This window comes from Rhinolophus sinicus, linkage group LG18 (assembly GCF_036562045.2).
Source record: "Rhinolophus sinicus isolate RSC01 linkage group LG18, ASM3656204v1, whole genome shotgun sequence".
NCBI lineage: Eukaryota > Metazoa > Chordata > Mammalia > Chiroptera > Rhinolophidae > Rhinolophus > Rhinolophus sinicus.
Window position 1 is genome coordinate 5,039,032 of NC_133767.1, and position 26,302 is coordinate 5,065,333.

General features: G+C 51.2%; 1 protein-coding gene across 2 annotated transcripts in view; it reads right to left on the minus strand.

Annotated features, from left to right (window-relative positions):
• Window positions 1–253: 253 nt before the first annotated feature.
• Window positions 254–26,302, minus strand: part of ABCC1 (ATP binding cassette subfamily C member 1 (ABCC1 blood group)) — a 115,421-nt gene continuing 89,372 nt past the window's right edge. Inside the window, exons 20-32 of one of the 2 annotated variants that reach the window (XM_074322976.1) lie at window positions 20,446–20,475; window positions 17,558–17,648; window positions 17,128–17,263; window positions 15,042–15,249; window positions 12,734–13,044; window positions 8,927–9,126; window positions 7,363–7,489; window positions 6,744–6,845; window positions 4,381–4,527; window positions 2,885–3,043; window positions 2,052–2,218; window positions 1,038–1,232; window positions 254–503 (exon numbers count right to left, since the gene is read on the minus strand). In XM_074322976.1, the coding sequence (XP_074179077.1) occupies window positions 395–503; window positions 1,038–1,232; window positions 2,052–2,218; window positions 2,885–3,043; window positions 4,381–4,527; window positions 6,744–6,845; window positions 7,363–7,489; window positions 8,927–9,126; window positions 12,734–13,044; window positions 15,042–15,249; window positions 17,128–17,263; window positions 17,558–17,648; window positions 20,446–20,475 (1,982 nt within the window). In that variant the 3' untranslated portion in view covers window positions 254–394. The remainder of the gene's footprint in view (window positions 504–1,037; window positions 1,233–2,051; window positions 2,219–2,884; window positions 3,044–4,380; window positions 4,528–6,743; window positions 6,846–7,362; window positions 7,490–8,926; window positions 9,127–12,733; window positions 13,045–15,041; window positions 15,250–17,127; window positions 17,264–17,557; window positions 17,649–20,445; window positions 20,476–26,302) is intronic. The other variant, XM_074322977.1, reaches the window with a different exon arrangement.

Sequence of the window (26,302 nt, forward strand, 5' to 3'; positions counted from 1 at the left end):
GCTGGATTTGGTCACTAGCATATTTTCCGCAAGCAATTTCTCCGGAGTCTGGCTGTCAAAACCTCCCCGCAGAGCACCAAGAGCACGGGCCAGCATTCTCAGGGGTGCGGGAACATGTGTGCTTCTTGTGTGTGTGTGCGTGTGGGGGGTGACAGAGGCAAAGGTGTGCGTGTTTTGGGTGGATGCAGACCCGGGTCTCTCCTGTTTCTTCACGGCCAAGTCCAGGCCGGAGGGCCAGATGATGGCTGCTTTCTGTGTGTTTTGGTTTTGGGGATTTGGTTTTTCTTTTTTTGGTTTCAGTATACGGGAGGCTTGGGTTCCCAAGGAAGCTGACTCATCCTGGGGGGCTGGCATGTGAGCCCTGCGGATCAGACCAGACGCACAGCTCCGGGGCTCACACCAAGCCAGCATCTTTGGCCATGGTGTAGAAGAGACCTCGCTGCTGCAGGAGGTCGGACGGGGGCCCACACTCCAGGATTTCTCCTTTGTCCAGCACGATCACCCTGCAAGGGGAGGGGATGCAGACATGAGTGGTAGGGAAGTGGCTGGCACCTCATGCCCCCAAAAGCCCACCTGGGCAAGTCCCTGCTTTGGGTTGGGCCCCTAACACTTTCTGCTAGGACTGGCGCAGTTGTCTGCCAGCTGGTTGCCCATCCACAGTCCCTATTTCTAGCCAATGCCCAAGTCCTAGGATGCTGCTACGGTGCCCGCTGTCACCTCCTGTATTTCCTTCCCAGCACAATTCGCTTTCACTTGTTGCTGTGCTTGTTGTCTGTCTTCGCACCCAGCCCCCAACTGATCTATAAGGTCCCTTAGGCAGGTTCCTTGTCTGACAGTTCCCTGCTGAACCCCCAGTGCCTGCAACGGGCCCAGGAATGGGGCAGGCACTCCACACGTGTGTTGACTGAATAAATGATGGAGTGACGTCAGAAACACTGGGTACCCCCTGTCACAAGGCATAAGGATGGTGTTGAGAATCAATGAGTGAGTGAACGTTAGAATGAGTCCGTGGACAGGCCCTGTGCCAGGGGCTTCACCTCGTATAATCCATGATGGTGTTGAGCCGGTGAGCAATGGTGAGCACAGTACAGCCTTCGAACTGCGTCCGGATGGTGGACTGGATGACGTCATCCGTTTCCAGGTCCACGGCAGCCGTGGCCTCATCCAGCACAAGGATCTTCGTCTTCCTCAGCAGGGCCCGGGCCAGGCACACAAGCTGGCGCTGCCCGACGCTGACCGGGAGAAAGAGACCAGGAGACACAGCGTCAGAACCGCCCCAGACCCTGAGCCCAGGCCTGAGCGGGCGGAAGGGAGAGAGACACTTGGTGTGGCTCGGACCAGGAGAGCACGTCCACTCCCACGCCCGCGCCTGTGGCAGACATGAGTAACTGATCAGAACGTTCTTCCTGCTGAGCTGGCAGCGGCTCCCTATCGTTCTCAACACAGGCCTCAGAGTAACGCCCCAAATCACTCATCAGTTCAGCATGGGTCGTGTGACAGATCAGTGGAGCCACCCAGCTTGGCCACCCCGTGCCTGAGCCGTCACTGCTACTATGGGACACACCCAAGGTTTGGTGCTTGGTTGTCATGTGACGGACAACTGAACCTGGCCCTGACTACTGACACGGGAGCTGGACTCAAAGTCTCCCCGCTGTGCCAGGTATTAACACGTTCGATGCCGGGTCATGGGTGGATCCTGGGAGAAGGGACAGCAGCTGGGGCAGCAGTGGGTCCCAGAAGCTCAGCAGCGCTGTTTACTGACCGGAAGGGAAACCTTTCAGTGGTTTAACAACAGACAGTCACTCTCCACTGAATGGACTTGGTGTAAGAAAGGAAATACAGCAACCATCCTAGTTATACCTCATGGTAAAATGAGCCTGGATTGAAACCCATTTTACAGATACTGAAACGGAGGCCCCAGGAGACAAAAGGCTGGGCTGTGGCAGGGCTGGGACTCACACCCGGGTCTGACACTGATGCAAAAGGACAGAATCCTCAAGCACCCGGACCAAGGTGAAGCTGAGGGACCTCATCCCCCTCCCGGCACCTACCTCAGGTTCTCTCCGCCTTCTGCACACTCGTGGTTCAGCTTATCGGGAAGAGCCGACACGAAATTCTTGAGGTGAGCCAGCTCCAGTGAGGTCCAGACTTCCTCATCTGAGTACTGGCTGAACGGGTCCAGGTTCATGCGGAGGGAACCCGAAAACAAAACGGGGTCCTGTTCAGAGAGAAGACGGTAGATGGCATATGAGGCTCCTGTCATGGTGGACGTGGATGGGGCACAGGTGGGCCACACAAAGTTCTTGCCAGAATTTTTTCAAGATGGGGCTCCAGAGTTCCTTGTTAATAATGGGGCAAAGAGTCTGGAAAACTCTGGGTTAGGTGACATAAGATTACTTTTTGCAAGACTTCCCAGAGACTTCAATATGCAAACGTGTCAGGAACCTTCCAGAAGGGAGATGCAGCATGGCTAACTCCTAATCGTAAAGTACTGTGGATTTCTCCCCATCCTCTCCCTCCAGAAAAGAATCTTAGAAGAAATTTCAGGGAAAATAACATGAAGAAGCAATAGTAGGGAATCGCCACCTTCAGAAATCAGTCTAGAAAATGCTTATTTCTTATTTAGCTCTTCGGAGGGTTAGAGATTTGTGTTCTGATGGGCAGATGCCAGAGAAGCCGGTGTCTCACTGGATCCTGGTAACACTCAGGAAACAGCCGACTGGGTGGCAGGAGGGGATTCCCATTACACTTATATGCTAGGAGGAGTGTCAGTAGAGAGGAAACACGGCACAGTTTCAATAATGATAATCAACCCGGCACACATCCCATGTGTCCTGAGAATACGCTAACAGCGCGCTCGCGACTCAGCCGCGCCCGGCCCCACCTGGGGGATGATGGTGATCTTGAACCGCAGGTCGTGCAGGCCGATCTTGGCAATGTTGACGCCGTCGATAATGATCTCTCCCTCGGCAGACTCGTTGATCCGAAACAAGCCCAGGGTCAGGGATGACTTCCCAGCTCCTGTCCGCCCCACGATGCCCACCTGTGGGACAGGAAGGGCCCAGCGTGAGGGGGGAGAGCCGCTCTCTGCGGGTCCCCATCTGCCCCAGAATAACCTCGCTTCAGGCATCGGCCCCAGGGCAGACAGTCATCTGGTCGCCCTTCTCCCTCACCACTTTCCCAGGGGCTGTTTGGGCCAGAGGTCAAGGACTCCCTTTTCTCTGCCAGCTCTTTTTATGAGCTACTAGAGACCTCCAAAGAGACAGGCATCAGGCAGGAGAGGTTTTTCAATAGGCCCTATTATTGTCAACTCAAGATAATATTAACAATCAGGTACGTCCGTCACGCTGTTTTTTTACTTCTTTGATGGTGAGTTTCCCATCCTAAGCTGTTGAAATAGCTCAGATTCAAGCAGATCCCCCTGGACACCCCCTATCCCTCCCCCAGCTGCATGAGCAAAAAGGGGTTAATGGGCGTGACCTGGTCTCTGGGCTCCCCATGTAACAGCCCATGATTAATGGTCCTGACACCCAAATACAACTCTCGCCTTCTCATCTGGGCTCTGCAGAGCAGGCTCCCCCCACCCTCCGACAGTGATGGCACAGAGCAGCCTCCTGACATAACATAAGCCCTAAAGCCTCAGCGAGATCACCGCCCTCTCTGCTCATCCCCTCGTTGTAAGTCAGAGAAACTGTCTCGTGGGAACGGAACATTCTGAGCCTTGTGTTAGGGACAAATTTAACAAGTCCATATGTTTGGCGACGAAAGAAGCACTGTCCCCTGGAAAACGGCCAGGAAGACCCTTGGTCTAATTTCTGAGGCGGGTGTGAGGGTCTCAGGGGAAGAAGGATGTCTTCCGGGAACAGCTTGGGATCAAGGGTATGTTTCAAAATTCTGATAATTTCCCATGTCCCTTGAGCCAATCCCTAGCAGTGATGGTGACATCTTTCTATCCTAGAGACTGCAAACTCAGTGCCTACTCAGGGGCCACACAGGTCCCTGATGGGGTGCGGAGGGACCAAGTGAACCGGGAAGCACACATCTTGTCTAGAAAGAGCCAGGCGAGGAGTATGGGCCCAGAGGGCCTAGATGATGTGCTCTTTCAAGAAAAGCAGGAAATGGATTTTTATATAAAACGTTCAAGATTTTTTAATATTTGCAACTTATTCAACTTCCCCCCCCCCAAACCCATCTGTGGGCCTCATGTGGCCCTTAGGCTACCAGTTTGCAATCCTGTCAGACACTCTGTGAGCAGCTCTTACTTCCACCACCCCTCCCAAAAATGGCCACGCCATCCTGTCGTACGGAGCCATGACAGACTGGGGGAATGACGCAACCTATACCCGACGTGGACAGGCGGGGGGGCCAGTGTGCACCCACCTTTTCCCCTCCCTCGATGGTGACGTTGATGTGCTTGAGCACCAAGTCCAGGTCGTCTCGGTAACGCAGGCCGAAGTCCCGGAATTCCACGCGGCCCACCTGGGGCCAGGTGCTGGGGGGAGCCCTCTCCTCAATCCGCCAGGGAGCCTGCGAATGGGGGGGTGGCGGGTGAATAAGGAACCTGAGGGCCACCTCACACGCTCCAAGGCTCCACGACCCCTCCAGCCTCACCTCCCTCTCTCTCTCTCTCACTCACTCTACTTCCCACAATGACGTCAGGGCGGTTCCTCAAAGACAAGACACCCACACGTCCTGCTGCTGGGCCTTTGCACCCGCCGCTCCCTCTGCCTGGACGGCTCTTCCCCAAACTACCCATTCAGCCTGCTCCCTCTGGTCCTGCAGACCTCAGGTCGATTCAGACCTTCCACCTAGCCCTGCACCCCTCTCTCCTCACCCCTGCTTCACTCTCCTTCAGAGCACCTACCATTTTAAGTATGCGTTTGTCTATTCAGTCACCCACACCCACTGGAATAAACCATTCTGTGAGGACAGGTTCTTTTATTGTTTATTTACTGTCACATTCTAGGGCCCTGAGCACATAGTAGGTGCTCAAGGCATAATTAAGGACTGAATCAATGAATGAGGGGTCTTCTCTGACAGACACAGGGCTGACTGCCTTCCAGGTCTGGAGCACAATAATTAAAGTGGCAGCAAACACTTCAAGGTCCCTCTGTCTATCAGCTCACTTAATCCGCACTATACACTCCCGTACGTGGAGTCCTGTCATTATCCTCTGTTTATACACGAGGAAACTGAGACACAGAGTTAGGTAAGCAACTTGCCCCAGGTCACACAACCCCTATTTCTGAAAAGCTTCTGACTTCAGTTCAGCATTTCCTGAGGTCTCCAACTGGTGATGCTCTGGGCTAGGCTGGGGGCTATCTTTGGGGAAAGCTAGGAATAGAGAGAACAATAAAAGAGAATACATATCCTTTCTTCCCTATGAATTTCTTATATTAATTTTTCTTACAACAAGCATATTTCCCTTTTATAATCTATGTATACAAATGAAAGGGACATACTATAAGAACAGAGAAGGGACTGGAGAGAAATGAGTGGGACTTTCTAACTATAAATATATATTATATATAATATATCAACACAGAAGTCAACATATACATTTTAATAGTGGTAGGACTCTGGGTGATCTTTACTGTCTCGTATTTTTCAAATATGCTCTTATTCTAAAAGTGTAAAAACAAATAAAGAGGTAAAAGCAAGTAAAATATTTTTTGTAAAACAAATTAAATTGAATTGCACACTTTAAATGGGTGACTTGCATGGCATGTGAATTATATCTCAAAGCTGTTACAAAAAAATAAATCATTCAGTACAGAGTGGGAAACTCCTCAGTAATGCAATCTTATTCCCACAGGGGGCACTCACACCCTTCTGAATGGTCTCTGATGAAGTGGGACCTGGTTCACCACGTCAGAGCATTAAAGGACCAGAGACATAAGTCACCTCTGTAAATCCTTTAAGAGAGAGTTTCACTGGGGCCACCTTGGTGTCATTCCCAAGGAGCATTTTCTTGGGAGGCAGTGTGGCACCATGGCACAGACCCAAATCCTGGGTCTGCCATTCACCAGCCATGTGATCTTAGGCCAGTAATTCAGTCTCTTTGTGTCTCAGTTTCCTCACCTATAAAATGGGGATAATGATAGAATGTGAGTTATAAGGCTGTGTAAAGATTATATGAATTACTCTATGTGAAATATTTTAGGACAAGGCCTGACACCTCCCCAAGGACACAATATGTGTCCCTATTATTACTGGTGGTGATGGGGATGGTGACATCTCCAGGCATTACTGCTATTGTCATTATTATCACCACGACTGCTACCGGTGGTGGTGTGCAGGCAGAATAAGGCAGTTAGTAGGGGCAACATGCCACTGAAGTCTGGAGACTTGGGTCCTACTAACCACATGTGTGACCTTGGATAAGCCATCATGTCTCCCTAGGGTACCTTTCCTCTATCTATAAACAATAACTGCAGCGTTTCCCAAACTTGGGTCAATTCCTTACAAATATGATGATTTTTGCAATATCCATACACTAATTCTCGTTTTGAATACTCTGACTTTGAATACTTTTAATTAACTCATATATCCTTAATTTTAAAATGTACTTAAAAAGGGAACTAGTCTCCTTTCCATAATACAAGTCCCCTATAAAAATACATAACAAATAACAGATTATTTTTGTCAGACAGAGGTTGCCTGTTGGGCTCAGAGGGAGCCCTCTGTGGATAAAGCCACACAGAAGATCATGGCCAAGAGGTCAGGCCAGGGGCTTGCTCTACCTCCTTCTCAATTTCGGAATACTCCTTGAGTCTCTCCACGGCCACAATGTTAGTCTCCATCTCTGACGACATCCGAACGAGCCAGTTCAAGTAGGTGGTAACCTGTGAGTGGAAGAGTTTCTAGAGTGAGCCTGAGTTGCTTTATTTTAATGAAGTAATTATGGGTTATGAAATATTTCAGCTGAGAAAGGTACAGAAAACAACCCCACATACAGTCTTCACCCAGACTTGCTCCACTGCATCTCTTAAGCAAGAACCACATTTCAAAATCACCCCTGGGCCACACCAGTAGTCAGAAGGAAATGAGAAAGTATTTTGAACTATGTAACAGGAAAACACAATGTATCAAAATTTGAGAGATGCCAGTTAAAGCAGTGCTTTGAGGAAAATTTATAGTGTTAAAAGCATTTCTTATAGTTGGAGGCATCGAGGCCACATGCCTAATTTCTCTGCTGCTCCAGTTGGTCACTGGGCTCTAGACTCGCTCCTCAAATTCCAACAAACTCTTTTCCTCTCCACCAATCAATCCCACAGGGACTCAGAGCAAAGGCCCAAGAACCTGATAACTGGCTCCCCCATTAAGAGAAATGCAAAATCCAGCAAGTGCATCCCCTCTTACCTGCAACGAGTAAGATACTGAGAGGCCCACCAAGCCGGCGCTAAGGCTGTGCCGGGAGATCACAGCAAACAGAGCGGCAAACAGGACGATGCAGTTGCCCACACACTCCAGCCGCACGGCCAACCACCTGCATGAGACACACAGACAGATAGACAGACACACACACCTGGAGTCAGCTTTTCAGAGACTTGGTTTCCGGTTCCAAGCGGGGGGTACTTTGCTAACTGAAATAACCCGACATTTCTGAAAGACGACTTCTCTGCCCTGCTCATAAGGCACGAGGGGAAGGAGGGTCGAAGGGGCAGTATTTCAGTCATTCCTCATTCACCTGGCAACCCCAGGTATTAAAACAGAGTTCTCCAGAAGCAATCTTCCCAGGAAACGAAGCTTGCCTTATGAAGAACCAACTTTTTCTCACTGAAATCTTTAAGATATAACCCATGTATGCATTTTTCAAAAAAGACGTCCTGGAAAATTCCTAAATACTAAGAAGTCATGCACTGTAAGAGGCACCACTGATTTAAAATAACCTTCTCTTGGCAGAAGAGGTGGGTGGAGGGGTTGAGAAATAAACCACCCTTTTCAATGCAGCTGTTAAGTGTTCCCACACCCAGATCGTCCTCATCTCAGAAACTTGAAAATGGATTATTTCACTTTTTAAAATATAAACAGGTATTTTAATGGTTTAAAGCTAATGTTTGTAAGACATCACACAGCATTGGGAATATTATTTTAATGTTTCAAAATGTAAAGCATTCCAGGGAAACGGTCGTGCCAACGTGCTGTTCACTACAGCCCTGAAGATCCACGGGACTCTTCACGGGGTGAGCTACTCTCACACACAGACCGGAGACTGACAAACCCTAAAAACTCTGCCAGGGAAGGCAAGGGCTCCAGTAATCCACGGTGTCCCACCCAGTCTTACACTACAGGGTTATATTGTGTGTGATGGACTGACAGCTGGTTCTGAGGGCTCGCTTTCAGGCTGTTACCCCCGCCCCAGGGTTTACCACCCCATATCTCAAAAAGTACATCATGATGCAAGCGAGTAAGGAGGACACTATTTTAGGGATAAATCTGACAGAGCCAGTAATTAGCAAGCATCTGTCCCTTTTTTAGATTAATATTAGTCAGTCATTGATGCCCCAAATGGCAATGTCACATGGTTCAACCTAATACCGTGTTTCCCGGAAAATAAGACCTAACCGGAAAATCAGCCCTAGCATGATTTTTCAGGAGGACATCCCCTGAACATAAGCCCTCATGCGTCTTTTGGAGCAAAACTTCATATAAGACCCGGTCTTATTTCCGGGGAAACACGGTATTAGGAATAGCTTCCCATACTCACGATGGGGTTGGTGGCGTGAGGGGTGATCACCCTGAGCTAGGAACTATTGTAGGAAAACACTCAGTAGCTGAGTCTGTTCGTCACTGGTGATCTTGTACCCCCAGCATGACAGCCAAAGGACAGTTCCTGCATCCACGGGGAGGGCCTCCGTTTGGCTTCCCGCCCCCTCCAGGAGCCAAGGCGCTCCCGGCGCCCCTCCCCAGCTGCTGCGCCCACCTGTTGGCCACGATGCCGGGGTAATACGCCTTCTGGTTCTCGTCCACCTTCAGGTCGCTCTGGCGGATGAAGCGCTCCTGCTCCGCGAAGGCCCGAATGACGCTGACCCCCAGCAGCGTCTCGTTGAAGTGGGAGTAAACTGGGGAGCGGCTGACCGATTCCAGGCGCTTCAGCTGCCGGGAGGAGGCCACGTAGAACTTCTGCGGGGAGAACGGAAGCGGGACATGGCAGAGCTGCCCCAGTGAGACGTCCAGGAGGCAAAAAGCTGGCGCTGGACTGCTCGTCACCGGGGTCTCTGCTCGACAGGTGAACTGCGGGCGCACAGCCAACAAGAACGACGCGGGGACGCCCCGATTCATACCTGACACTTACGCAGAGCCCACACTCCTAGGCACTGTTTTAAATACTTCCGTGCACCTGCTCATTTAATACTCACCAAAAACCTCTTGGGTGCTCGTTCCTGTCTTACCCAGTCACTAAGGCACAAAGAAGTTGGCTAACCTCTTCCCTAAGTTCATGTGGCAAGGAAGTCACAGAGCTGGGATTCGAACCAGGACAGCCTGGCCGCAAAGTGCCAACCTCTGCACCATACAGCATCTCTGAAGCCACTGACCTCTAGGGTTTTACGGACCCAGCCGTGTGGCTTTCGGCACACATTTTGGGGACGATCAGACCTCCGCTCAAACCTTGATTCCACCCGTTCGTGTGTGCAGAGAGTACATCTGTTCTGCTCCTGCCCTAAGCCGGGCACTCAGCCAGGGCCTGGCAGAGATAAGCTCTTGCTGGAGATGGAACAAAAGCAAATCACCCCTGGAAGCCTCGAGGAGCTGTGAACAGACGCGGGACTGGTCACCTAAGGACACTTGAGCTCTTTTGGCCTGAGTTATCTCACCTGTACAAATGGAACTGGTGAGACCGAGGGTCCCTAACTAGAGGCAGTAAAGATGAAATGTATAAGCAACTGCTTTACAAACAGAGCCGGAGGGATGAACAACGGGTGGTTAGGGGCCGGGCCTCCCTGAGTCCTGCCCTGCGACAGGTGTCCTGGGCCATCTTGGGACAGAGACCTTCCGCGGAGCGTCTACCAAATGGAATGGGCGGCTCTCAGGGCCTGAGGTTGCAGCTTCTTCCCGGACGGCAGCTCATGCAGTAACTTGAGCCCACAGTTGGGCAGCCTTCTGGGGCTCCCAAACCTCTGAAAGCTAATCCAGGGACCACAGCGACCTGGGCAGTCCCAGAAAGGGTGTTCTGCCAATTCGCCGAATGTGGGATTGATGACATCTCTCCTCCAGTGGCTCCCACTGCCTTGAATGAAATCCAGACCCCACGGCATGGACCAATGTCCCTGGGGGATCCCCCCTCATTACCCTCGACTGTGATCCCCTCTTCTCACTGGCTTTCTTTCTAAATATCTCGGATGGAAACTGTTCTGAAGTGTTTTTTACCTGCTCAACTGACTCCACTTGTCAAGTCCTCAGAATTTTACTTACTGTGGAAATCTAGCCAGAGACAATTTTTTGTTAAGAAATAATCTGATTTCTAAATATCAGCTTCCCTTTGAAACGCTTTTCTGAGAGATGTAATGCAGCCCTGGACTTCCCTTCCTCTTCAGAGACCAAGGCAGTGCCTGGTGCTCACAAATAAAAATGACCGCTTGACAAGCACCTGCCTCGTGCCAGGCAGTGGGATGAGGCCTAAGACACTACGACACGCAGCCGGGTGGTTTGCGTGGGTGCCAAACAATTCCAGAAATGCCTCATGCCAGCCAGCGAGAGGTCCCAACAGAATCCCACATCACCTTACCCCTCTTACATTACCTTTTTATGAAAATGACTTACTTTTCAATCAAAACAGTAATGTATAGCCATCGTAAAAAGTGTGGGGATGGGTGGGTGATATAGACAGGAAGATGAAATAAATGGTACATTAGTCCCTGTCCTGACATAAACACTATTCAAATTCCAGTGTAGAGCCTTGTAGATCTTGTCCCGAAAAGAGAAAAAGAAAGTGTGTACGTATATATACCCATCCACACGCCCATCTAAAAGGCACTTTTTAATTGAGATGTAACACATACCTGCTGGAAAGTGCATTAAATCTTTACAGCGTGATGGCTTTTCACTTTTCTCTATACTGCATACCTGCTACCTGATGACAGTCTTGGAACATTTTCAGCACCCCACAAAATTCTCGCGTCCTCTCAAACTCAATACCTCCTCTCGTCCCCATTCTCACTTCTATCGCCCTATCATTCATGCCTGTTCTTGAACTTCATAGAAACAGAATCACACAGTGTGTGCTCTTCTGTGTCTGGTTTCTTTTGATCAAAACAGACAGTAGCCGTGAGATTCACCTATGCTGCGTGTGCCACCAGTTCCTTCCTTTTCATCGCTGAGTCCTACCCACCGTGTAAATACACCACCGTGTACAGATCCATTCTCCCGTAACAGATATTTGAGGTGTTTCTACTTTGGGGCTAGTAGGACTCAAGATGCTAAGAACATTCTAGCACATACATATATTTTTAAACTAGATGCATTCTCTCATTTCTTTTGCAGATTTACCGAGGAGTGAGACTGCTGGGTTGCAGATGAGTGTGTATGTAGCCAAAAGCCATTTAAAAAAAAAAAAGAAGAAGAAAAACCTTTCCCATAAGCCCAACCCTCGGACAGCCAATGCTTTCACTTTTTTGCCTCCCTTTCCAGTCCTGCCCACTCATTAGGTGCATTTCGTCTATGGTATAATGACAGCGTGCATACAACAGGCTCCTCTGCTACATTCACTTCCTTTGTTGTTTAGAAATAACATTGTTGGTGTTGTAACAGTGCCTTCCTAATTACCCCCGTTAAAGACACACATAAGATTCCATCACAAAATCGCTCCATAGTAGCCGACTGGACCCAGGCCTCCTGGACCCCACGTGAGCAGGGCCCAGTGCACTTTTAGGCACAGAGCAGTTCACAATCTCTTCTTTTGTGCCGCGGTCGTTAAGCTCCCATCTGAACGGCCGTCTCCCACGACCAAGTGTGCTGCAGCTAACCTTGCAGGGGCAAGGAGAGACAGGCAGCAGCGCCCTGACTACCAGCACAAGCTTTGGAATCACACAGACGAGTTCACACTCCCAGCTCTGCTTCTAGGGCCTCAACATGCTCATCTGTCACCTGGAAATACAGCCTGTGCTGTAATAACATAGGAAACCACAAGGGATGCTGACTCATGCGCCCTTGCCTGTTCCCCTCCCTCAATCTTGTTTTCTGAAATACAGATGTGATGGCTGGAGCACCAGGTGCCATCCTGGATCATGAGACCAACTTAAGAATGAAAAGCTTGTGCAAAGATGGTAGAACAAAGAAACAGTGAGGGAGTCTGGCTTCTTAAAATCATGGAGCTGCCATAGCGGCCCTTAGTAACCTACCTCTATGTTTCTAGTACAAGAGAGAAACGTAAACATCTACCATGTTTAAACGGCTGTTATTCCATCTCCACTGTCTACAGGGGCCTTGGGAACCAGAGAATTTCATGCCATTTTTAAAGAAATTTCAATAATAAAAGGCATCTTTCTAGCTGTACTTTTTTTTTTCCTTTTATAACTCACCGCTACAAAAATGAAACCAATTTTTTTAGAAAGAAAGTCCATTTGGGTATCACATGTTAACAACAAAAGGTATTCAAAACTGAGGACAAACCGAACGCTCCCCCAGCCAAGCCGCAACAGCCTCGCACTGGACAAACAAACAGTACGATGACGTGAGCCCTCGGCTCACACAGTGCGGGGCTCCCGCCAGACCCCGCGAGCCTACCGCTTACCTGGACAAAGAAGTAGATGAGGCCGAGGGGGGGGATGATGACGGCGGCGATGGGCGTGGCCAGCAGGATGATGATGCAGGCGCCGATGACGTTGAACAGGGAGCCCATGAACATCTTGATGACCTGCGGGATCATGGAGTCCACCGTGTCCAGCTCCTTGGAGAAGCGGTTCACCAGGTTCCCACTAGGGGTCCGCTCGAAGAAGCTCATGGGGGAGCGCAGGACATTGTGTAGCAGGTCCAGGTGCAGGTGGCGGGAGGCGAAGATGCCCCCGACGGACAGTGCCATGGAGTAGCCGAACACCGCGACACCTGCAAACACTCGCGGTCAACGCCACAGTGGGGGAGGGGCTGGGGCAGCTGGATTCCTAGCTAATAATAACAATGATGATGACGACGATGGCTACTATTTCTTGAGCACTTACTGTGCGCAAAGCACTGTACTAGAGTTTTAAACAGGTATCTGATCCTTACGAAGACTATACATTCTGTCACTACCTACTTCACAGATGGGGAAAGTGAAGCTAAGACAGATGAACTCTCTCACCCTTGTCAATACTCTCAGCCAATCAGAAGCTTAGCTGGGGTTCCAGTCGTGGGGCCTGTTCCAGGGTCAAGTTCTTAATCTGTAGGCCGGACTCCCCTAGACCAGCCCTGTGCAGGGGAATTTTCTATGAGGATGGAAATGTTCTGTCTGCACTGTCCAGTGTAGGAGCCAATAACCACAGGTGGCCGCTGGGTACCTGAAATGTGGCCAGTGCAAGCGGACAACTGAGTGTTTCCTTATATTTCCTTCTCATGAACTGAAATGCAAATAGCCACCCGTGGCCTGTGGCTGTCGTCACAGGGCAGTACAGCTCTCGTGTTAACAGACGCTGCTGCTGTGTGAGCCCAGGAAAACCTCACACCCTCTCTGTGCACCACCTCCCCTCAATTATAATTTTGGAGTCCACAGTCCTTTGCCCTAGGAGAGGGTTAGGGACTGAGAAATTTAACAAACCCACGTCTTCTGGGTTTTTCCAAAGCCATTTCAAGAGACGTGTGGCCCCTCCCAACAACCCACAGGAGGGCAGCCATTCTTTGCAGAGAGGTGATTCCATAGGGATGGTGAGGCTTCAATCTTGGCCTTCTTGATCAAGGAAGAAACCCAAGAGGCACCGGCTAAAATGACGGGCCCTGGAGCCAACACTGCCCAGTCCTGTCCATCACCTACCAGCTGCAGGACCTTGCACAAGTCACTTAACCTCTCCACACCTCAGTTTCCTCATCTGTCAAATGGAGACAATGATACTTACCTGACAGCACTGTCAAATGTGAAGGGCCCGCCTGACAATGTGCATGGCGCACAGGAAGTGCTCAAAAATGTCAAATGTGGACACATGTGCTGTACACACGTATGTAACAGAGACCTTGAGTGTACATGTGTATGTACAGATACAGTCTTTATGGGCACACTGTGTAGAGAAGTGGTTAAGAGCCTGAGCTCTGAGCCAGACTGCCCTGTTCAATGCCAGCTCTGCCATGTATTAGCTGTGTGACTTTGGGCAACTTATTTAACCTCTCTGGGCCTCAGTTTCTGCATCTCTAAAATGGGGAAAATATTAGCTCCTACCTCATGGGATTGCTGCAAGGGTAACACAAGTTGAAACATGTACAAGTAATGTTGTGTTTGGGGACCTTCAGGGGACCAGACCACAAGAAGGGTAGACAGTGGGGTTTCCAACTTTTCACTATTGCCATTTGGGGCTGGATAATTCTCCATCGTGGGGGCTGGGCTGTGCACTGCAGGATGCGGAGCTGTATCCCAGGCCCCTAGATGCCAGCAGACCCACCCTCACTCTGAAGCTGTGACAACCCAAAGGATCTCTCTACGTTGCCAAATGCCCTTTGAGTCAAAAACCACTAGTATAAACTAATTCCCACCCTGGGACAGCAGGTACAAGTCCAGAAATGAGACTTTGCAGAAACCCCTTCGCCCTGATGGAGCACCAACGGGCGAGGGTCGTGCTCACCAAAGCTCCAGATGGCGTCTCTTCCTCAGCTTTCCTCATCTGCTGCTTAAGGGCACACTGGAGTTCCCTCCCCCACCCCCATTTCTTAGGGCCAACAAAGATTCAAGAAACAGTCATTCCTCACATATCTGAGTGTCTACTCTGGGACAGGCACCGCTCGTCTGGGTTTGGCGTGGTTGGGGCTCTACAAAACCCTGACAAGCGGGGGGACCGATCAATTCTCTAATAAGACACAGAGGCGGTTCCAAATGCCAAAATCCAGGGGCGTGGGGGAGGGCGCAGAGGGGCGGCCCCCACCTTGCGAGATGCCCAGGGCTCCGTAGACGCTCAGCCGGACCTCTGTGTGCTGCTGGGTCCCGTTGATGACGGGGTCATCGGTCCAGATGCTCAGCCAATAGTTGGAGGCCAGGGCGGCCACGTGGTTACACAAGAAGAGGAAGATGCTCACGAAGGAGATGAGAAGCCCCACGGCTTTCATGTATTCCCAGTACACGGCGAGCTTGACCTGGGGGCCACGGGACACAGGCGTCTTACACAATGCGTCCCCCCACATCACCCCCGCCCAAGGCCAGCTCCCTCCCTGTGCTCACACCTATGACACCCGCCCGTCCCCCCTTAGTTAGGCGACCAAGAAAGTCAGCCACAGAGAAAGTCAAGGTCTCTGCCATCGCTGGGCGTGGTTTCAGCAAACTCCAGGCATCTTTCCTTGTGTCTCATTGTCCTGCCAAGCTTTTCAAGCTGGATGTGGGGGTCACAAAAGTCATGTCTGAATTGCAGTCTGGTTGAAAGGTAACAGGAAAAAGATCAGCAGTCTGATGTATAACTGGGTGCTTCCTTTTGATTTTTCTTTCTCTAGTCTCTAGTTTCTAACTGAAATAGTGGGGAGAGGGTCGGGCTAAAGAACATGATTATTTCCCAATTTGGTCCCTCACGCAGCTGAGCTGCCTGCTGTCCCTGGAATGACTCTGCAAGACTCAGGGACTCCTTCCTCATGAGCAGTGGAACGTGACAGCGTGGGAGGCAGAAGTGACCAGGCAGCTGAGCCCAGCTCCCCTCCTGATCCGACTTTGGCAAGTTTACACGCCCCTCCCACCCCTGTCTCTGTTTTCCTTACGTATAAAAATGCAGGTAACACTGGGACCCATCTCCTCTGGGTGGGTGGGATTATTTGGGGATCAAATGGGCCTGGAACCTCTGGCCTTTCCTTCTCAAGTGGGAGTCATTTCTCTGGTTCCCTGGGTCAGCAAGTGGGGAGGACACGCTATAGCCACCGCTGTCCCTGGCCATGGATGCGATGGCAAGATGAGGGGAGAAGCCAGGTCCCAGGAGATTCACATCCAGGTAGGTCTGAACGCACCCTCAGGGGTTCCCATACCACCTTCATGGGTTGGTTGTTTTTATCTGTGTACTGATTTTTTCACTTATTTGAAAAACTCTATTTCCCTGTTCTTAAAAAAGAAAAAAACACACATTTATTTAAAAAAAAATAAACTTTAGATCATTGCCACAAGTAGAAAATTACTGACACTTGCCCAAAACAGGTGACTGTAAAAATATTACAACAGAAGGAGAGCTTGAGACCCATTCTGCTTGTTAGAAAGAAAAGACAGCAACTGTTACTGCTAAAGATTGGAATGTGTGCGTCCCCCAAAAATCCATACTTTGAAATCCTAACCCACAATGTGACGGCAGTAGGAGCTGGGGCCTTTGGAAGGTGTGAGGTCATGAATGGGGTTAGCACCCTGATAGTGAGACCCCAGGGAGTCTCCCCGCCCCTTCAGCCATGTGACGACACAGGAAGAAGGCAGCCGTCTATGAACCAGGAAGCCGGCCGTCACCAGACCTGAACCTGCTCTTGGACTTGCCAGCCTAGGGAAGCATAAGCAATGAATGTGTTTCCAAGCCATCCGGTCTACGATATTCTGTTACAGCTGCCCAAACGGACTGACAGGTATTACAGACAAGCTAGCAACCAACAGAGATTCTTCCTGACGTAAGCACAAGGGCTAAAAGAGAAACGGAAAGAAAAACCACAGAACATTGTTTCAGACGATGTGACTTAGTGTTCTTCCGTGCCGTTGTTTGGGACAGCCTGAAACAACCGGACCCTGCGTGGTGGGAAGTGTCCAGGTCACCTACGGCTAACGAGAGGCCCCCAGCTGCTCCAAGGAGGTGACAGTCAGTACAGCAGAGCCGACAAAGGCCCACCCTGGAGTCCGACTGCCAGGGTTCAAATCCCCGCTCTGCCACTCACTGGCTGTGACCTTGGGCAACCACCTAGGCTCCCAGGCCTCAGGGTCCCGCGCTTACAGAGCACGTACTTTTACAGGCTCCTCGTGAGGACGACACGAGCTAACCCCTCATTCAGGGAGCCGGTGCTCACCTTCCCTGTCTGGGCCTTGTCGGCCTCCATCAGCTTCCATGTGTCCTCCTTCTTGGTCTCAGCTTTCTGCAGCTCGGCGGTGCTGTTGTGTTGCCGGCTGACGTCCCCGCTGTAGGACGAGGAGCTGCTGAGCTGTCTAGGAAAAGCAAGGCACATGGGTGTCAGCCAGTGGAAGCCCCAACAAGGTACCAAACCAGCTCAATCACCTGATTTTACGACCCAGAGCGGGGAAGGCATTACTCAGTAAGCTTTTCTTGCCCACCAGTGGTCGTCAGCTTCACGCACACCATCACTCATTACCAGAGATCATGTGGCCTTTCTGGGTAGGTTGAGCCACATGGCTGGGACCCCGTCCCATCTCCCCACAGGCAGGAGCAGAAACGTGGTATCTGGAGAACCCATGGCAACAGGCGTCCCTCCCTGCACTTACCTCTGCAGTTGCTTTCCCACAGCGTCCGTCACCACCATGCCGTTCTCCATTTGCTTCGTCTCTTTCCCTGGACCGCTCAGGCCTGCTAACCCTGGCAGAAGACAGAGTAAGGGGGAATCGTGGTTCCGAGAGCCAACGCCAAAATCAAAGACAAGGAAAACGTGTCACTTGGGAAGGAGATGGCCGATAATCTGGCCGCCAGGAAACTCAGAAAGCAAGACCTGCTTTGCTGAGGCCACCAGCAGGCTCCTGGCTGGGGTGCAGCAGATAACAGCTAGCTAGCTATCGACTGGTTCCCTTGGGGCAGAGATGGATTTGCAGCCATCTAGAGGGCCCCAATAGTTGAGGGCTCTGGGCCTGAGCGGGTGCCCTGTGCCAGCAGTGATGGGTACAACTCTGTTCAGCGGACAGTCTCTTTGCTATGTGAGGCTTGGATCCAGGCTGCAAGGAACCACACATGGGGAAAGGGCACAGCCCCCTGGTCCCCAAGCATCCCCAGCTAAGAACCAGTTTTGGCACCAGCCAGTGGAGCCCCAGGGGTCCCCTGCCGTGCCAGGAGTTAACCCTTTGGTTGCTGGATCACAGGGAGGTCCAGAAGGTCCAGGGTAGGGGGTACCTGGGGCAGTGGCTGCTCCCCCAATAGTAAGGAAATATTTTAACAACTGATATGGCCACCATGGGGCACAGCAGCCAGCTCTCTGTGCCAATCCCAGGAAACACCCACCTGTCAACACTAATCCCCTTAACCTCAACAGTGATGGCTAACATTTATCAAGTGAGTTCTTTGACCTCTGTGCTGACATATATTATCTCCTTTAATCTTCCCAACTACTCAGTGACACATTTATTACACCTGACTCTGCTCTGATTTCCTATTTTGGGGAGACGGAAAGAAAGAATATGAGACAGAAGCACAATCGAAGGCTCCAAAGGGCTGACCCCAGGAGAGGAGGGGAGGGATGCAGGAGAGAAGTTACAAAGGGGATAAACACGCAGCCAGGGTGACCTGGGAACATGCTGGTATGACATGCATAAAAGCAGAAGCAAAAATGGTAGACACTCTGGAGTGACAGCCATGCGAAGACAAAGACAGAAAGCTGCTCATTCCGGGGCGGTCGGGGGTGGGTGGAGCTCCGAGCTGTGATTCTCCATCTGGGCTGTGAACCAACCACCCGGGGACGCCCGGGATGCAGCCCCAGGGCCAGCAGTGACTCTGCCAGGCAGACGAGGCCTCCACGCTGAGCTAGAACAGTCAGGAGCGAGGTGTTCTCTCCCTTCCTAGCTGCGCGCACTTGGAAAGCGATAAACCTGAGCCTCAAGTGTGAACTTCCACGTGTGCGAAATGGGGGTCAGAGCAGGCCCTGCCCTCGTGAGCAGGAGGATGGATGAGGCAGTCACGCACGCCGGGAAAAGCTCCCCTGTGGTGCTATCGCCGTCTGTATAGTAGGCGCGCTCTACAGGGAGTCTGGTGCACAGCCAGGATTGAGAACCACCGCTTTCAACGTTTCCTTTAAAGTCAGAATCTTTTCTTTTTAATTAAAGAAAACCCTAAGCTGAACAAAACAGGAGTGATAACAGGGGGTACTTCCCAGACAGCACATGCTCAGTGCTCATCTCCATGCCAGGATCAGGGGTCCGGGCCTGGCCCTGACCACCTTTCTCTGTGCAGGGAGGGGGATGCCTGAAGGCGTTCCTGCCCTCTGGGCGGGTGCCTCAGGGAGCCTCCACTGTCCCCCCGGCTCCCAGGCCAGCCTCTGGAAGCCTCTGCCTTCCCTTCCTGCTCCTCAGTCAGCACCAGCCACCAGGACTGGACGGGAGCCCGCACAGCGGCCTCCTGACGGCCTCCCCTTCGTAGCCCACTTTGCCCACAGACTGATGCACCCACTGGGGCGCTGGAAAGTGCTCCTGTGCAAGAGGAGGGACTAAGAGTCCAAGAAGGGCAACGCGAGTGTGTGTGTCCACCGTCCCTCTGCCTTCTTTGCAGGCGATCCGCCCTCCCCGTTCCTTTGGTCATGGCAGGCCTGTTCGTCAGAGTGCCCAGACTCCACCAATCAAGCAGGGGAGGGGGGCGCTGCCCAAGGTCGGCCCATCAGAACCCCACTCCCAGAGCTGTGAACTGTCATTGGCCCCACAAGGACCAAGACAGTCCTACCTGAGTCCTGAGGGAGTCTCATTCCCAGAGTTCCCGTTTCTCCCAGGCCTGCGTGCCCAGGTTCGCCCTTAGTTTCTGAGCTACCTGGTGACCTTCTAGTAAACACCCTTGTTGTTAAGTGGCCGAGTCACCTTCTGGGGCTTGTAAAAGGGCCCTCAGTCGGGACCTTCAGCCACATACTGCTGGTTATGGAAGGCAGGAGGGATGGGCCTGCTCCAATGGGCAGTTTAGGCCTTTGTGTCACCAGAGAGTGACAGGGCAGCGTTTCCTGCTGAAATTCTGCCAGCAGACATCCCACCTCGGGGCACCCACAGCCGCCTGCGGGTACCACCTCGGTGCTCACCACCTGCACTTTTGTGGCCTGCCTGGCGCTTGACCATGCCCAGAAGGCACGAGGCCCCTCATGATCAAACTGCTGCCATTCATTGTCCCTCTACTGTGTGCCACGCCTTTCACAACCAGTATCTCCTTCAAGGCCACGTGGTCATCTGGCCTGTGCGACAGCAAAGCTTAGCCAAGGTCACCCCACTGATGAGCGGGAGAGCTGGAGATTCACACCGTACCCCGAAGGGCCCACCACGAAGCCTGGCACATGGTAGGTGCCCAATAAACATCTGCTGGGTGAACGGTGGAGGAGGGCGGAAGTGCAGACGTACAGGGGCCCCTCCCAGGCATGCAGCCGCGGGACAAGTCCATGTACAGCCTCGCTGGGCAAGCACGGCCAGCTGTCACTGACCTTTCTCCTCTTCGCCCTCCACTTTGCTGCCTGGGGAGTCACAAGAGGCAAGAAAGTGTTAAGAACCCGGGCAAAACTGCCCCCCCAACCCACGCTCCCACTTAAATTCCCAGAGGGGATGGGTGGATGTCTTCTCTTCAGGGCGAGGGCCAAGGATGGCTGAGGGACCTGCGGCATTTGTACCTCAGTTTCCCCATCCCACATGTTCTGGGTGAGCCCTCATAAGCACACTGCACGAAACCAGCCCCTTTCTCTAAAAGTTATCACCATAAGCGATGAAACATAAAAAGAGCTAGGAAAATGCAGACCAACTTTCCGTCTTTCTGCCTGTTTTCATGGCAGCAGAGGAAAAGAAAGGAAGAATTACAGCATGGCAGGGCAGGCCTGGCAGCTAAGGGGCGGCACGGGCCTCGGGCATCAGCTCCAGCTCACGGCCTTTGTTCTTTAAGGACAAGAGAGTCTGACTCTGAGCCGGATACACATGGAGCCAAGAAATGGGGACAAGGTGACATGGCTCAGGTATCACCTTGGACCCTCCCAGGCCTGGATGGGGCCTGCTTCTCGGGGTTCTCCCAGCCTCCCAGGCTTGCCTCCAACACTAAGGTGTCCTTGTTATTTAGTGTTTTTCTCTGCCATCGAAGTGTGAGCTGGACTGGGTCTTCTCCACCACTTTATCCCCACACCTTGCAGCTCAGACGCCATGGGAGGTCGTACAGGATGTGCACTGCACAATTCAAGGCACACCATTGCACATGGTGGCCCAAGTACCAGGTGCCCTATGGCTAACCACAAGCACACTGTACACATCTGATGGGCAGAGGGACAGATTAACAGATGATTAAAAGATGAAGCAAGTAAGCACAGGTGACCTTTCAATGCCAGAAGGGGCCACAGTGGCCACTGCGGTGCCATCTCATAGCCCGGACCCACAAAGCTGGTTTCTAAACCAGCCCTGAGAGAAATGAGTAAAATCCTCTCCTGGTTTCTTCTGATCTGGGATATTTATGGAGCTGGATTAACGTCTAAACTCCAAAAGCCTATAAACTGTTTATGCAGGGCATGACTTAAACAAGCAAGGAGGAATTCATTCACTCACTTAACACATTTATGTGACAAACACTGCTTTCAGCCCTGGGGACACAGAGGTGACCAAAAAGCCCTCAGGGAGCTTAAATGTCAAGGGGGAGAGAGATACAATAAACAAACCAGTAGATCCAGAACTCACAGTCAGGTAATGGTTAAGTGCTATAAAGAAAAATAAAGCAGGATAAGAGGAAAAGCAACAATGCGGAGTAGGGCGGTGCTGTAAAATAATAATTCTTTTTTGTTAAAAACATGAAACTTGTAATTCAATGAATGTCCCTTGAGTGCCTCTACGCACCAGGTACGGGGCTGAGATGCTGATAAGCCAGGCATCCTCCTTGACCTCGAGCCACGTAAGTGCTGCCTGGGCAGTGTACACAGCCAGCCGCTGGCCCTCCACGCGGGCACCTCTGAGGCTCAATGTTTATTCCAGCCACACTGCCTTTACTCAAGAAGGTTCTGGAACTCCACTTGGGCAAGGGCCAGCGGGCAAGCCTCCCTCGAGGGAAGGATCCAAGTCACTGTTTTACAGTCAACGCCTCGTTTTTGACCAAAAACGGAAGTGACCAGCTGCATCATCTGACCCTACCCTCCCGACTGGGCCCTGAGGGTTCTTCATACTCAAAAGAGGAAGAAACAGGGCCGTTGAGGACAGCCAAAAGGAATGTGCTGACTGTAGACGGGCTCTCCAGCAGCTGCTCACCGTTTATAAGAGTGTTGTCATGTTAGGGAAGCACTTATAACCCGATGTGAAGAAAAGAAAAAAGAAAGGAAGAGCAGGAGAACCCATGACAAAAGTGCTCATAGGATTCTAATCTCATCAGGGAAAAAGGCCTAGAAGAGAGAGATGGGGAAAGAGGCCAGAGGCCAGAGGTCAAGGCCAAGGCAGTCCCCTCTGGGTGGCAGGAGAGTGGAAGGATGTTTTTTCCTTGTTCTTTGCGTTTTCTGCAGTTTGCAGTGGTCTGCAGTTAACAAAGATTGATTGTATAATCAGCAAAAAAAAAAAAAAAAAAACTAAAAAAGGGAAAAATTAGTTGCGGGGTTGAGAGATGGCTCAAACAATTTCTGAAAAGTAGACACACTGTTGGCATCGAGGTCCTTCCCCCATGATGACAAGGGAAGGACCTGGGCAGCCAGAACTCGGAGCAGAGAGGGTTTCTCCCCCACCTGACACGACGGGCTGCATGATATTCTGTCTTTGGCAGGGGGAGGAGGGTGTTCAGCTGCCTGTCTGGTCTCTACCCACCAGAGGCCAGTAGTAACCCCTCCCACCTCAGTCGTGACAACCAATCGGTGCCTGCAGACATTGCCACGTGCACCCAGGAGACACAAATATTCCGTAGTAAGAATCACCGCCCTAGGTTTCAGGTTCCTAATAAAGAAACCAGAGTAAATAAAAATGCTCTTCACCTTCCAGGTACGAAGGTGACGAGCCAATTTATCAATCTCTTTGCCACCAAAAAATAAAAAATTCCTAAAAGTCTGTAAAATGAATGTGCCTGGGAAGAGACGTCTCCCCACCCCAAGCCTGGATCCTGTTACATCTCCCCTTCCCCACCCCGATGACAAAGAACCCCCCAAAACCAAACCCTCCCCCTTCAGCCTGGGTGTTCTAAAAATGACCTGAGGGAGCCAACAAGAAAAAAAAACCCGGTTCCCTAGAGGAGAAGCCAAGAATGTGGTTCAAACTATTCCAAGGTCAGTGGCACTTGGAGTTGGCCGAGCAAAACGAGACCCTGACGCTGAGCCTTATCTCCCGGGGCCTCCAGGGAGGTAGGAAGAGAAGCGGCTGGACAGCCCAGTGTCATTTCAGACCCACAGGCTGAGGATGGCTGCGTCCCACCCGTCAGGAGGCTGAACTGGGGAAATAGCCCCACAGTGGTGCTGGGGTGGTGGGCAGTATTTTCATCACCAAGTCAAGTGCCAACGTGCACAAAAAAAGAAGAAAAAAAAAGAAAAAAATTGGCAGCATGCCAGGTTCCACATAAACTGTTTTGCACACGTCTGGGACTGGGAGGGAGGAAAGGGAAAGAAGCCTTCTGCAACCAACAACAGAGTTAAGGACATTCCCTGCTCACCTAGACAGAAAGGGGAGAGAGAGATCGCATTCTAGGAAAAAGACTGTAGTCCACATGTGTCAATTTGGAAAGCACAAAGGGTCTTTTTTGCTTAAGTGGAACCCACCAAGCACAGGTCAGTGAAAACAGTAACGGTGAAGTCACCCCACCCATCAGGTGACCTTGGATTGACTCAGGCTAAGAGACAATCAGAGGAAGGAGACTGCAGCAAGAAGACAACAGGCTAGACTTAAGGCAGAACTTTCCAACCACAAGAACATGAACGTGTAGAAATTCATTCCACCCGCCGAGCTTCAAAGCTGAAGGGAGGCTGGGCTATCTCGCACTGGCCAAAGGAACCACTTTTCTTTTTAAAACCGCTCAAGTTCACAGCGGCACTATTCATCACAGCCAAAAAGTGAAAGCAATTCCAAAATGGTTCATCCACGGATAAATAAATAAATAAAACGTGGCATGTCCACACAATGGGATATTATTCAACAATGGAAAGAAATGAAACACGGATCCGTGCTACCACACAGACGGACTTTGAAAATGGCACGCTAAGTGAAAGAAGGCAGTCACAAAACACCAGGTGTTGCAGAATCCCACTTACAGCAAATGTCCAGGAGAGACAATCTATAGACTAGTGGCTGCCTAGGACTTGGGGAGCTGGGGGGAAACAGGGAGTGACTGCTGATGGATACGAGGTTTTCTTGCAGGGTGATGAAGACATTCTTAGATTGACTGTGGGTGACCCTGAATATACTAAAATCACTGGATTGTCCACTTTCACTGGGTGAACTGTATGGCACGTGAACTAAATCTCAATAAACCACTTATTAAAACCATTAGCACCCCTGCAGCAAACTGTCAGAGGAATGAACAAGCCCCCACCCCTTGGCAGACCTGGAGACAATGAAAGAGCAGAGGACGGAGACTTAAGGGACCCACCAGCAGCTGCTGTGTGTCCTTGACCAAGTTGCTTCCCCTCTCTGGCATTCAGTGGCTTTCCACTGCATTTAGACCAAAGCCCAAGCTCCTCGCCCTGAAGGCTCTGGAGGGTGACCCCCTCGCGGCTTCATCCCCCAGTCCCACCCCCACCACTTGCCCACCGCGGTCTGGCCACACTGGCCTCCTTTTTGTTCTTCAAACAATCTGAGTGCACGCCTGAGGCCTTTACACTTGCTGCTCCCTGTGTCACAACACTGTTGTGACATCTTGCTGACCCCTTTTCATGCCAATGTCACCTCCACCGAGCGCTTCTCTGACCACCCTGCCTGAGTTGCCACCCCTATCACTCCCAAGCTCATTCTGTTGCATTTTGTTTTATTCACAGCACTTAACGTGATATGAAACCATCAATGTTTATTCATTTGTTTACTGCCTTTCTCTCCCACTAGATTCTAAGCTCCATGAGGGTGGGTATTTGTCCATACGTTGCTCACTTCTGTCTCTCCAAAACCCAGAATAGTAATGTTATGCGCTGAATTGTATCCCCACCCCAACCCATATGTTGACGTCCTGACCCCCACTACTGTATATGACTGTATTTGGAAACAGGGTCTCTGCAGACAGAACGAGTTAAGACGAGGTCATTAGGGTGGCCCCGATCCTATATAACCGGAGTCCTGTTAAAAAGGAGGACGTTTCGAGATGGACACACACGGGACAAACACCATGTGAAGATAAAGGCAGGTATCGGGGGGACGCTCCTGCAAACCACCAGAAGCTGGGAGAGAGGCCTGGAACTCTCCCTCACAGCCCTCAGAAGGAACCAGCCCTGCCGACACCTTGAGCTCAGACTTCCAGCCCCCAGAACTGAGACAAAACATTTCTGTGGTTTAAACCACTCAGTTTGTGGGACTGGTTACAGCCCTAGGAACCTAATACAAGTATTTAACACACAGTAGGTGCTCAATCCATACCTGTTGAAGGACTAAATCAGTGACTAGCATGTAGCTTTCTTATTGATCAGCCCCTTTCACAGAGAACGACCCGCCTGCCCCTGGCATAGAAGGGACAAGTTTCTTTAAGCCTCAGTTTCCTCACCAGTGAACTGGGAGTCCTAATTCTACCTCCCTCATGAGCCGTGAGTGGGATTCAGCGAGATGATTCCTGTGGAGAACAGATGCTCCATCCAGTGAGCACACAGTAACCATGTGCTGTGTCGTAGCTGTGTGCCTTCACGTCACAGACACCAGTGACAACTGTGCCCGGGGACTGGTGCATCAGGGCAGCCCTGCGGCCCCACCCTCGGTCACAGCTACCTGACACCCGGTGGGGACGCACCGCAGAGGTTCAAGAAGTCTGTAATTAGCTTCTGGAAGAGGGAGCTCAGGGTAAGATAGGTGACCGCTGTGTAGTTCACCCTTTTTAGCAACAGCTGAAACCAAAGCCAAAGAGGCATCAGATGACCTCTCCGTGTTAACACAGGTCAAAGCTTGGAGAAGAGCGGTGAGCAGAGATTCATCTGAGCTGCCAGTCTGACAGATGAAACACTGGGCAACCTGGAAAGGCTGCAAACCAATCCCCTGACTTTTAAAACACCTGACAAAGAGAGAACAGGATTTGTAGAAGCCTCCCCTGCCTGCTTCAAATAAAGCAGGGTGAGGTCCTGGCCCAGAATTCAAAGGGCACCTCCAAGACTGTCACCGCTTGAGCCCTAGCCTGGGAGGAGAGACGGGGCTCGGCGGCTGGGAAGTGGGCAGGTCTAC